At 42.0% G+C, this 14,339-nt stretch overlaps 1 protein-coding gene across 1 annotated transcript in view; it reads right to left on the bottom strand.

The window, feature by feature from the left end:
* Window positions 1-11,503: 11,503 nt before the first annotated feature.
* The window catches only part of fbln1 (fibulin 1), a 208,159-nt gene continuing 205,323 nt past the window's right edge, over window positions 11,504-14,339 (bottom strand). The window contains exon 18 of the mRNA XM_061969426.1: window positions 11,504-12,020. Within this exon, the coding sequence (XP_061825410.1) occupies window positions 11,881-12,020 (140 nt within the window). The 3' untranslated portion in view covers window positions 11,504-11,880. The remainder of the gene's footprint in view (window positions 12,021-14,339) is intronic.

Here is a 14,339-nt window from a genome sequence, read left to right as displayed (position 1 = left end):
CACGTTGCCTGAAGTCTAGTGTAAAGTTTCCACCTTCAGTGATGGTTTGGGGTGCCATGTCATCTGCTGGTGTCGGTCCACTCTGTTTCCTGAGATCCAGGGTCAACGCAGCCGTCTACCAGCAAGTTTTAGAGCACTTCATGCTTCCTGCTGCTGACCTGCTCTATGGAGATGGAGATTTCAAGTTCCAACAGGACTTGGCGCCTGCACACAGCGCAAAATCTACCCGTGCCTGGTTTACGGACCATGGTATTTCTGTCCTAAATTGGCCCGCCAACTCCCCTGACCTTAGCCCCATAGAAAATCTGTGGGGTATTGTGAAAAGGAAGATGCAGAATGCCAGACCCAAAAACGCAGAAGAGTTGAAGGCCACTATCAGAGCAACCTGGGCTCTCATAACACCTGAGCAGTGCCAGAAACTCATCGACTCCATGCCACGCCGCATTAACGCAGTAATTGAGGCAAAAGGAGCTCCAACCAAGTATTGAGTATTGTACATGCTCATATTTTTCATTTTCATACTTTTCAGTTGGCCAACATTTCTAAAAATCCCTTTTTTGTATTAGCCTTAAGTAATATTCTAATTGTGTGACACACGGAATTTTGGATTTTCATTTGTTGCCACTTCAAATCATCAAAATTAAATGAAATAAACATTTGAATGCATCAGTCTGTGTGCAATGAATAAATATAATGTACAAGTTACACCTTTTGAATGCAATTACTGAAATAAATCAAGTTTTTCAAAATATTCTAATTTACTGGCTTTTACCTGTGTATATATATATATATATATATATATATATATATATATATATATGTATATATATATATATATATATATATATAAGTCTGTACATATACAGTACACATTATTGTTGTCAAATATTAACCTGGAGTTTATAGACAGAGATTATAATATAAATAATACCACTATTTTTACAGAATGTTGCATTTTCAAACACTGAAATTAACGTATTTCCAAAATTGCTTTTTAAAAAAACCTTTCTGTTTAGTTGTTAAAAAGATTTGATGTCGTTAGAGTGAAAGAAGATGTTACACTTGTGTAAGGGGGAACCAGTTTTGGATCTCCTTTACTTCTTTAAGAGACCTGAAAGGGTAAAATAAGGCTGTGTGCTATTTTAGTCCCAAGTATTCCTTTGAATAAGTCTTTGTCTCTGGATGGACTGTTTATGACTTGGGTTTGTGCCCCCGAAAAGTAAAAAGTGAGTCTTAGTTGGATGGTTTGTCTGCCTGCACGCTACAACATTGTAGAGATGAGGGGGAGGCGGGGAAGTGTTGAAGTTGTGTTGTGTTGTATATGTCTGCCATCTGTTGGACCTCAGCAACATGTCAGCTGCCCGCCATGCACGGGGCATCACGACAAGACAACATCATGGACAGCAGAATTATCACAGGAATGTTACTACTAAGTATACTCAATTCAATTCGAATGCATTTCCCAAACTAACAAAATGTTTGCTTGCCTTTGAATGAAACCAATCATAAAGGAAAGACTTGTTTGCATTTCTGCCCATTTACTGTGTTGACAAAGTCATAAGTCATTTCTTTTACGTTTTTTGAATGCATAAGTGACTTTTTAATAACATTCTAACAGTAAAATGTGCCCCTAGAGCCTGTTTAAGAGCACCAAACATAAGAAAAAAAACATCATCTTCATCATTTGATCACATATTCTCTCAAAAGTTGAGCAAACAATTTCTCTGCTTTGTAGGTTGTGTTTTTTTAATGACGTCATGGAGGAAAACAACTTCTTCCTCATGGACTTAATACTGACTAAGATGAATATAACCCTAGTTAGTCCAACCCCGTGTTGGTATATGCCACATATTTGTTTGTATATGCCACATATTTGTTTGTATATGCCACATATTTGTTTGTGTATGCCACACATTTGTTTGTATATGCCACATATTTGTTTGTATAAGCCACATTTGTTTGTATATGCCACATATTTGTTTGTATATGCCCACATATTTGCTTGTATATGCCACATATTTGTTTGTATATGCCACATATTTGTTTGTATATGCCACATATTTGTTTGTATATGCCACATATTTGTTTGTGTATGCCACACATTTGTTTGTATATGCCACATATTTGTTTGTATAAGCCACATTTGTTTGTATATGCCACATATTTGTTTGTATATGCCACATATTTGTTTGTATATGCCACATATTTGTTTGTATATGCCACATATTTGTTTGTATATGCCCACATATTTGTTTGTATATGCCACACATTTGTTTGTATATGCCACATATTTGTTTGTATATGCCACATATTTGTTTGTATATGCCACATATTTGTTTGTGTATGCCACACATTTGTTTGTATATGCCACATATTTGTTTGTATAAGCCACATTTGTTTGTATATGCCACATATTTGTTTGTATATGCCACATATTTGTTTGTATATGCCACATATTTGTTTGTATATGCCACATATTTGTTTGTATATGCCCACATATTTGTTTGTATATGCCACACATTTGTTTGTATATGCCACACATTTGTTTGTATATACCACATATTTGTTTGTATATGCCACATATTTGTTTGTATATGCCCCATATGTGTTTGTATATGCCACACATTTGTTTGTATATGCCGCATATTTGTTTGTATATGCCCACATATTTGTTTGTATATGCCACACATTTGTTTGTATAAGCCACATATTTGTTTGTATATGCCACATATGTGTTTGTATATGCCACACATTTGGTTGTATATGCCACACATTTGTTTGTATATACCACATATTTGTTTGTATATGCCACACATTTGTTTGTATATGCCACACTTTTGTTTGTATATACCACATATTTGTTTGTATATGCCACATATTTGTTTGTGTATGCCACACATTTGTTTGTATATGCCACATATTTGTTTGTATAAGCCACATTTGTTTGTATATGCCACATATTTGTTAGTATATGCCACATTTGTTTGTATATGCCACATATTTGTTTGTATATGCCACATATCTGTTTGTATATGCCACTTATTTGTTTGTATATGCCACATATTTGTTTGTATATGCCCACATATTTGCTTGTATATGCCACATATTTGTTTGTATATGCCACATATTTGTTTGTATATGCCCACATATTTGCTTGTATATGCCACATATTTGTTTGTATATGCCACACATTTGTTTGTATATGCCACATATTTGTTTGTATAAGCCACATATTTGTTTGTATATGCCACACATTTGTTTGTATATGCCAAATATTTGTTAGTATATGCCACATATTTGTTTGTATATGCCACACATTTGTTTATACATGCCACATATTTGTTTGTATATGCCACACATTTGTATGTATATGCCACATATTTGTTTGTATAAGCCACATATTTGTCTGTATATGCCACATATTTGTTAGTATATGCCACATATTTGTTTGTATATGCCACATATTTGTTTGTATATGCCACATATTTGTTTGTATAAGCCACATATTTGTTTGTATATGCCATATATTTGTTAGTATATGCCACATATTTGTTTGTATATGCCACATATTTGTTTGTATATGCCACATATTTGTTTGTATAAGCCACATATTTGTTTGTATATGCCACACATTTGTTTGTATATGCCACATATTTCTTTGTATATGCCACTTATTTGTTTGTATATGCCACATATTTGTTTATATATGCCACCTATTTGTTTGTATATGCCACATATTTGTTTGTATATGCCACATATTTGTTTATACATGCCACATATTTGTTTGTATATGCCACATATTTGTTTGTATATGCCACATATTTGTTTGTATATGCCACACATTTGTTTGTACATGCCACATATTTGTTTGTATAAGCCACATATTGTTTGTATATGCCACATATTTGTTTGTATATGCCACATATTTGTTTGTATATGCCACACATTTGTTTGTATATGCCAAATATTTGTTTGTATATGCCACATATTTGTTTGTATATGCCACATATTTGTTTGTATATGCCACATATTTGTTTGTATATGCCCACATAGTTGTTTGTATTAATTTCTGTGTCTGCTTGTAAGTACTCTGTGTGTGTGTGCTGCCGAAAACCAGCAATGTCATGACGTGACGACGACTGGGGTGCTGGGGGGTGGTGGACCGGTACTTTTCAGAGGTGGTTCTAGTACTGAATATGATTCATTAGTATCGCGGTACTATACTAATTCCGGTATACCGTACAACCCTAGAATATGCAATGTTGTTGTTTAGCGCGCGGTATTTTGAACTTGGTCGATCAGGCACTGCAGAGGATGCCGGTCCTCAGGAGGTGAAAGTTAACTGAAGTATTTGTGTGTTGCTGCCATGTTTCGAGTCGAGGAGAGTGGCGCTTTATGAAATAATTAGCGTTTTAGAGTCGAAACAGACATTGCATTGGTGCCCTCTTTCATGTCAACCACAAGGCTGACCTCCCGCTTCCTCTGAGGAGGATGTCCCTCTTCAGTAGAGCCTTCAAATCCATCACAGCTGACGGCTGCAAATGGTGACGCACCCCCCCTTCCCCTCCATTGTCTTTGAAGCACGGTCTGGCCCGGCCACAGTGGTGATTACAGCCTCTCAGTGATGGAGAGGAGATCTGGTTCACTGATGAATGTAATTGCAAATGCGCTTTCTTGGCACTAACGTCCAAGATCTACAGCCATTGCTGCCACCTCGTCCCTCATCGGGACTTTTTACAAGTCTTACCTCCCTGGTTGAACAAAGCCAAGGCGTCCACAGGCACACACAGACTATCCGGGACGGAAGCTGAGGGCACTCAGAGGACAAGCTGTTGACGTACGTCCTCTCTGCCGGGCATTTATCATAGGGCGCCAAAACAAACAGAACGTTCCAAGCGTCGCCGTGGAAACTGACGTCCCGCAGACCGCAGTGAATAAAAAGTTTGCGAGGCCGAGATATCTCTATTTGCATGTTTCTGTTTGGGGGGCTAATATTGACACGTCTGAATGGTCGCAATCGACTTCCCTGCGGTCGTAAGTCAGTACGTTGCACAAGCGGTGAGGCTTCTCAAATGTTAGCTCATTCCCAGGATCGCCGCGTGATGAAAAGTTCACCAGGGGGTTTGGTTAATATCCATTCGTTTGACACTGGACTCGGAGTGCAAGATCGAAGGACGACAACGCCGTATCCCAGACAGCAATCTTGATATCATCTTTGGGGAACCTAAACCGGAAATGTGTCAAGAGCCACGTCTCACATAAGTGTTTGGAAAATATCTGTTGAAAACTACACTGTAAAAGCAATATAGTGTATAACAAAGTCAGTTTACTAGATTTGAACCAAAATGCTGCGTTCACTATCAGTGGCTAAGGGTTGTGAGGGTGGCACTATCTCATACTTGCCAACCTTGAGACCTCCGATTTCGGGAGGTGGGGCGGGGGCGTGGTTAAGATATATATACAGGTAAAAGCCAGTAAATTAGAATATTTTGAAAAACTTGATTTATTTCAGTAATTGCATTCAAAAGGTGTAACTTGTACATTATATTTATTCATTGCACACAGACTGATGCATTCAAATGTTTATTTCATTTAATTTTGATGATTTGAAGTGGCAACAAATGAAAATCCAAAATTCCGTGTGTCACAAAATTAGAATATTACTTAAGGCTAATACAAAAAAGGGATTTTTAGAAATGTTGGCCAACTGAAAAGTATGAAAATGAAAAATATGAGCATGTACAATACTCAATACTTGGTTGGAGCTCCTTTTGCCTCAATTACTGCGTTAATGCGGCGTGGCATGGAGTCGATGAGTTTCTGGCACTGCTCAGGTGTTATGAGAGCCCAGGTTGCTCTGATAGTGGCCTTCAACTCTTCTGCGTTTTTGGGTCTGGCATTCTGCATCTTCCTTTTCACAATACCCCACAGATTTTCTATGGGGCTAAGGTCAGGGGAGTTGGCGGGCCAATTTAGAACAGAAATACCATGGTCCGTAAACCAGGCACGGGTAGATTTTGCGCTGTGTGCAGGCGCCAAGTCCTGTTGGAACTTGAAATCTCCATCTCCATAGAGCAGGTCAGCAGCAGGAAGCATGAAGTGCTCTAAAACTTGCTGGTAGACGGCTGCGTTGACCCTGGATCTCAGGAAACAGAGTGGACCGACACCAGCAGATGACATGGCACCCCAAACCATCACCCAACCATGCAAATTTTGCATTTCCTTTGGAAATCGAGGTCCCAGAGTCTGGAGGAAGACAGGAGAGGCACAGGATCCACGTTGCCTGAAGTCTAGTGTAAAGTTTCCACCATCAGTGATGGTTTGGGGTGCCATGTCATCTGCTGGTGTCGGTCCACTCTGTTTCCTGAGATCCAGGGTCAACGCAGCCGTCTACCAGCAAGTTTTAGAGCACTTCATGCTTCCTGCTGCTGACCTGCTCTATGGAGATGGAGATTTCAAGTTCCAACAGGACTTGGCGCCTGCACACAGCGCAAAATCTACCCGTGCCTGGTTTACGGACCATGGTATTTCTGTTCTAAATTGGCCCGCCAACTCCCCTGACCTTAGCCCCATAGAAAATCTGTGGGGTATTGTGAAAAGGAAGATGCAGAATGCCAGACCCAAAAACGCAGAAGAGTTGAAGGCCACTATTAGAGCAACCTGGGCTCTCATAACACCTGAGCAGTGCCAGAAACTCATCGACTCCATGCCACGCCGCATTAACGCAGTAATTGAGGCAAAAGGAGCTCCAACCAAGTATTGAGTATTGTACATGCTCATATTTTTCATTTTCATACTTTTCAGTTGGCCAACATTTCTAAAAATCCCTTTTTTGTATTAGCCTTACACAATATTCTAATTTTGTGACACACGGAATTTTGGATTTTCATTTGTTGCCACTTCAAATCATCAAAATTAAATGAAATAAACATTTGAATGCATCAGTCTGTGTGCAATGAATAAATATAATGTACAAGTTACACCTTTTGAATGCAATTACTGAAATAAATCAAGTTTTTCAAAATATTCTAATTTACTGGCTTTTACCTGTATATATATATATATATATGTATGTGTGGTGAAAAAATCACAAGACTACTTCATCTCTACAGGCCTGTTTCATGAGGGGTTCCCTCAATCATCAGGAGATTTTAATGGAAGCATTCACATACCATGGTTTGTATAGGGCACAGAGTGGGTAGGTACAGGCTGGCGTAGGGGCGTGGTGATTGGCTCATGTGTTACCTAGGAGGTGTTTCCGTCTGTGGCGGCATGCTGATACAATTTCGCTGCGCTTGTTGAGGGATGACAGGTCTGGACGGTATATAATAAACAGTTTCTCTTTCAAGCATAGGTTGCATCTTTTATTACCACTATTGTAAGGTGTGCTGGATGCAAGAATTTGCCATGTTATTGAATATTCAACATTATTGTCTTTGAGGTCCCAAATGTGTTTGCTGAGTTCTGTGGTATTCCGCAGGTTTTGGTTCCTGAAAGAAGCCTTGTGGTTGTTCCATCTGGTTTTAAACTCTCCCTCGGTTAATCCTACATATGTGTCGGATGTGTTAATGTCCTTGCGTGTTACCTTAGATTGGTAAACAACTGATGTTTGTAAGCACCCCCCGTTGAGAGGGCAATCAGGTTTCTTGCGGCAGTTGCAGCCTTTGTTGGTTTTGGAGTCGCTCTGTCCGGGGGCCGACGGCTCATTTGCAATTGTTTTGTTGTGGTTTGAGATAATTTGTCGTATATTGTTCATGCAGCTGTAGCTCAATTTAATGTTGTTCTTGTTGAATACTTTTCTTAGGGTGTTGCCTTTGGGGAAGTGTTTGTCAATATATATATATATATATATATATATATATATATATATATATATATATAAAATAAATACTTGAATTTCAGTGTTCATTTACCAACTACAACTCACAAACACTTTAGAGTTAGGCTCCACCATCAGAATGTGTACTTAAACTTATTAAGATCACATGGATATTATTCAGTGAGTTGATTCACCAAAACTAACCTGTTATACAGGAGGAAAAAGCACACGGGACGTTTCAATTGTTCACAGACTGGTCGCGCTCATCAGAATGACAAGACACTTCCGGTCTGCAGGTGATAGCATTCAATTGGGAAGAAACGCCCTACTGCCCCCTACTGACCAATGTGAATACTGATAAATGTGTAATGACAGCTCCAAAAACGATTTCAAACCACAAAATAAAATAAATAAATCAACACAAAAATGTGACACATTATGGGTGGGTCACATATGCATGTACAGTAGAAGGCAGTATTGTCCTGTTTAAAAGTGTCACAACATTGCTGTTTATGGCAGACGAACTGCTTTACGGTAGACACTGTTGTTGTGTGTTGTCAACACGTCACTCAGGTCCGCCTGAATTTCGGGAGTTTTTCGGGAGAAAATTTGTCCCGGGAGGTTTTCGGGAGAGGCGCTGAATTTCGGGAGTCTCCCGGAAAATCCGGGAGTTAAAGTTAAATGTTAAAGTACCAATGACTGTCACACACACACTAGGTGTGGTGAAATTTGTCCTCTGCATTTGACCCATCCCCTTGTTCACCCCCTGGGAGGTGAGGGGAGCAGTGGGCAGCAGCGGTGCCGCGCCCAGGAATCATTTTTGGTGATTTAACCCCCAATTCCAACCCTTGATGCTGAGTGCCAAGCAGGTAGGTAATGGGTCCCATTTTTATAGTCTTTGGTATGCCCCGGCCGGGGTTTGAACTCACAACCTACCGATCTCAGGGCGGACACTCTAACCACTAGGCCACTGAGTAGGTAGTGTTGGCAAGTATGCACTATCTCACAGAAATGGCATTATTCAAGTTAACTTACTCAGAGAGTCTGAGTTGTCACTTGGAATAATTACATCGATACCTGTTAAATAAAACCTCTGCCTTGTTTTAATGAATTTTTTCGGCCTACTGCGCTACTGTAATTAAATGTTGGTCATTATGGGGGTAGTTCAAGTGTTTTCTGAGGTGGTACTTCTACCGACCTCGTCACGTCCGTTGTGTCCTTGAGCAAGACACATTCGTGGTTAGCGCCTTGCATGGCAGCTCCCTCCATCAGTGTGTGAATGTGTGTGTGAATGGGTGAATGTGGAAATAGTGTCAAAGCGCTTTGAGTACCTTGAAGGTAGAAAAGCGCTATACAAGTATAACCCATTTACCACTGTTTTAGTAGATTGGGCCATTACTATGTAAATACCCAAGTGAGTAAATACTAAACCTAATTGAGTAATTACATTTAAGGCACCTTAAGAAAACCAAACCGGACTGCTTACTTACTTGTGTTCATTCTCAGTATATCAGTCAGTTTTTAAGGCTGGCTGTCTGAAATCTGGCCAGAAATTCCATAATCGCCAAAGTGCATAGAGTTGATTTGCAAATAGTAGTTACAGTACCTCCAGGAACAAGTTGGTTCCATCCATCCGTCCATCCATCCTCTTCCGCTTATCCGAGGTGGAGTCATAGGGGAAGCAGCCTAAGCAGGGAAGCCCAGACTTCCCTCTCCCCAGCCACTTGGTCCAGCTCCTCCCGTGGGATCCCGAGGCGTTCCCAGGCCAGCCGGGAGACATAGTCTTCCCAATGTGTCCTGGGTCTTCCCCGTGGCCTCCTACTGGTCGGACGTGCCCTAAACACCTCCCTAGGGAGGCGTTTGGGTGGCATCCTGACCAGATGCCCGAACCACCTCATCTGGCTCCTCTCCATGTGGAGGAGCCGTGGCTTTACTTTGAGTTCCTCCCGGATGACAGAGCTTCTCACCCTATCTCTAAGGGAGAGACCCGCCACCCGGCGGAGGAAACTCATTTGGGCCGCTTGTACCCGTGATCTTGTCCTTTCGGTCATAACCCAAAGCTCATGACCATAGGTGAGGATCGGAACGTAGATCGACCGGTAAATTGAGAGCTTCTTCACCACAACGGATCGATACAGCGTCCGCATTACTGGAGACGCCGCACCGATCTGCCTGTCGATCTCATGATGCACTCTTCCCTCACTCCATCCTATCTTGCCAATTGTATTGTACCATATGTCCCGGCAAGAAACCTGCTTTCAAAGAACTCCGGCTTATTAGTGATTCCCAGAGCCCAAAAAAAGTCTGCGGGCTATAGAGCGTTTTCCATTCGGGCTCCAGTACTCTGGAATGCCCTCCTGGTAACAGTTAGAGATGCTACCTCAGTAGAAGCATTTAAGTCCCATCTTAAAACTCATTTGTATACTCCAGCCTTTAAATAGACCCCCCTTTTTAGATCAGTTGATCTGCTTTTTCTCTTATTTTCTCCTCTGCCTCCTCGCCGGGTTATTCCGGTTCCGGTGACCATGGATGAAGTGCTGGTTGTCCAGAGTTGGGACCCGGGGTGGACCGCTCGCCTGTGCATCGGTTGGGGACATCTCTGCGCTGCTGACCCCTCTCCGCTCGGGATGGTCTCCTGCTGGCCCCACTATGGACTGGACTCTCACTACTATGTTAGATCCACTAAGGACTGTTCTTTCACAATATTATGTCACTCGACATCCATTGCTTTCGGTCTCCCCTAAAGAGGTGGGGTTACCCACATATGCGGTTTCTCATAGTCATTCACATCGACGTCCCTTATGTGGGCTCTGTACCGAGGATGTCGTTGTGGCTTGTACAGCCCTTTGAGACTTTTGTGATTTAGGGCTATATAAATAAACATTGATTGATTGATTGATTGACTCGTGAACAAGACTCCCAGGTACTTGAACTCCTCCACTTGGGGCAAGATCTCCTCCCCAACCCGGAGATGGCACTCCACTCTTTTCCGGTTGGTTCCATTGACTGGAACTAATTCATGCTTTTGAAGCAAGTGTTGATCCGAAATTGGTTTGGACATTTGCCAAGGTAAGCTGCATGCCTTCTGAGAGGGACCGTATTGGGACTTCAGGGTAAAAAGTGCAAAATAATTTATTTTAGGTCTAAAATGAGTATTGCATCGACATTGTTACAAATGATTGACCTTGTCAAGGCTGAGACAATCTCAGGCCACCTAATAAAGTGTCCATCAGGCAGTTTTAAGGCTAATTGCATGAAACCTGGCCAGGATTCAAAATTCAATTAACCTTTTGAAAGTATTTGATCATACATTATACCGTGTGAAATGATCGTACATATACAATAATCTTTGTCTGGCAACTTTGCTTCGGACCAATGTGGTCTCATTGACTTCCATTATAATCACATTTTTCTGAATGGTTCAAAAGAGAAAAACATATTTAAATATTCAATTTGTATTAGCTTTTTATGAGAGACACCGTTTTTGGACTAGGTTTTTATGAATCAACTCTCGTTAGCTCCAAAAACCAGGATGCAATAATGACCTCATACCAAATAGCACACTATGCATTCAATCCTGTGTTTCGACTCCAAACTAGGCTATGCTTGGCTACAGTAGCTAGTGCCGCACTTTCCTTAAAATGTGATCAGCAACATGTTTGTTCAGGAATGCATACACTAATGTAAGTAAAATATTGTTTATTTTATAGAAAAAAATACATTATCAAAAGGAAAGGTGAAATGAGTACTGTTGCATCCGACCGCATCATTCAACAGGTGACCATGCACTTCCTGTTTTCAAGACGTTCTGGATGTCCAACTCCCGTTTTATTCCTAACGCATAAACGTTCTTCTTTTTTAGCTCAGATTTGCCAGATGCAACACAGAAGAAGTGCGTTCCCGGCTGAGCGTGTCATCAAACCAAAAGCATGGTAGCATTTCAACTGGGAAACCGTCAAAAGTAATCACTATTAGGCTCCGCCCCCACCCAAAAGAACTGACCGAGGCATTTATACGTGTAGCCCGGGCCACTTGGTTGAGACTGGGTGGGCTCACAGCTCTCAGAACCAGAACTCGGACACGTAGACGTGAACGTTGATGAGGTTCTGACCCGAGTCACCCTGGACGGTCAGGTTGCGCATGGACAGTTTGAGTACCGTCGTCAGTGGACCGATCAGCTGCTTCACCTGGCGGACCACACCTAGACGAGATAAAGACACAACATCAAAAACAGGACATTTCGAGGGTAGGTTTTGGGTTGCAGTCAGGTGTCATTAAGGCCCCTTCTATACTGAGTCGGCTAAGGTCATACTTGCCAACCCTCCCGGATTTTCCGGGAGACTCCCGAAATTCAGCGCCTCTCCCGAAAACCTCCCGGGACAAATTTTCTCCCGAAAATCTCCCGAAATTCAGGCGGACCTGGAGACCACGCCCCCTCCAGCTCCATGCGGACCAATGAGCAATGTTGTTGTAATATATTGAGTTGGAGGCAATAAACAGGAGAGGTGATGAAGTATGTCTCTTTACTGTAGACTTCGGAACAGACTCAACACACTTGACGTCAGGTGCGCAACACCACGTAAATCGTTGGCCAACCATAAAGTAACCCCAGTACGCTATAGCCAACATTCACCAGGAGATGGCAACAGACAAACATAGATCACTCTATTACATTTATTATACAAACAGTATTTGTACACCTTTAACAAAGATTTGTATACTGTCTTCAGAGATTCTGTTTTTTTGGTGGTACTCGAAACCTTTCTGGATATCTGCGGATCACTGGTGAGGATTTTGTTATGGGTGATCTGGGTTCTGATGATGGCAACTCAGCAGCCCTTGAATGTGGTTCAATGATGAGACTAGTTTGTGTCTGACTCACTGATGGTCCTGATGATGGAACTGAAACAGCACTGTCCAGTTGTACTGATGGCATATTTTCTGCAACTGGTGGAGACTAGATAACTGACAGTCTCTCCATGTTTTCTCGCCAAGTATGGCTAAGGTTATCCAGGGTAAATCCCACCTAACCATATCCTTGTCCACACACACACACACACAATGGTCGTTTAAGACCCCCTCCGCCTCTCCGTCAGCCGGCGCAACGAGACCTAGTACGAATGTGCGGAAAATGCGCACGTCATAGTCACCTCCAGTGTTGCTTTGTGTGCAAGTTCTTAAATTGAACTTATCTGAACAATATCCAGTGTTGTGGTATTTCAATGAACTGGAATCCAGTGTGCTGTGGGGCCCTATTGTAGTGAATCACACCTGAAACATCATAAAGGTATCAATTCTTTAATGGACGTGTGAAAGTAAACAATGTGACAAAGAACATTTTACATTAATCAAACTAGGAATCTAGCTATCTGGTCAGGACACTTCACTCTTTTGCCTTTACCTTCATTGGCCATTTCTTATCGGTGACTTTATACACTCTGGACCTAGACATTGAGTCTGCCACATACATGGCAGACAATAACTGATCCAGTCTGCTTTGCCAGTCCAAAAGCATTCGCCGTTTTCCGTAGTCTTCTCTCGACGGCAAAGTAATACAAAGCACACCCTACCTTTTTTTATCACATCCATGATATGCGCATTCTCATTGTCTCTCAAAGTTTTTCGGTAAGTAGAATCACAGCTGACCCAGACATTGGAAAGTTCTCTTGCCGTCTGAGGAGTGTTGTATCCCAAATAGCTGCAATTGCTTTCTTTTAAGGTATTCATGTGTGATTTCCACAAGCGTCTGTACATGTAGAAGAAGGAGAAACACGGCCATGTCTGGATGACTCGTCTTCATATTTCCAGAGGTTAGCTCCGAATTACGATACCGCTTTATTATGAAGCTGGCTGTGGCACGTTCTTTCTGACGTCACTTCCTGTGTGGGGAGGTGTTCTTTTTGACGTCACTTCCTCTCCGAATTCAGTTTGTAAACGATCGATGAGTCCATACAAAGCTAAGAGCCGGAGATTCATGAACTACACGGCTCACTTACCCGTGTAAAAAATTGTCTGAGGAAGGGGGACCTTAAACGCTGGTTTAGTGTGGCTGAAACGGGGCTAAGCTAAATAATTATTCCTTTAAGGGGTTATCCGGATCGGTTCGCAGCCGAGTGTGAAGCGACTGGGATGAGAATCAGCACCTCCAAGTCCGAGTCCATGGTTCTCTCCCGGAAAAGGGTGGAGTGCCAGGGGAGGAGATCTTGCCCCAAGTGGAGGAGTTCAAGTACCTCGGAGTCTTGTTCACGAGTGGGGGAAGAGTGGATCGTGAGATCGACAGGCGGATCGGTGCGGCATCTTCAGTAATGCGGACGCTGTATCGATCCGTTGTGGTGAAGAAGGAGCTGAGCCGGAAGGCAAAGCTCTCAATTTACCGGTCGATCTACATTCCCATCCTCACCTATGGTCATGAGCTTTGGGTCATGACCAAAAGGACAAGATCACGGGTACAAGCGGCCGAAATGAGTTTCCTCCGCCGAGTGGCGGGGCTCTCCCTTAGAGATAGGGTGAGAAGCTCTGT

This window comes from Nerophis lumbriciformis, linkage group LG10 (assembly GCF_033978685.3).
Source record: "Nerophis lumbriciformis linkage group LG10, RoL_Nlum_v2.1, whole genome shotgun sequence".
NCBI lineage: Eukaryota > Metazoa > Chordata > Actinopteri > Syngnathiformes > Syngnathidae > Nerophis > Nerophis lumbriciformis.
Note: the sequence above shows the minus strand (reverse complement) of the source record. Positions and strands in the feature narration are given on the sequence as shown.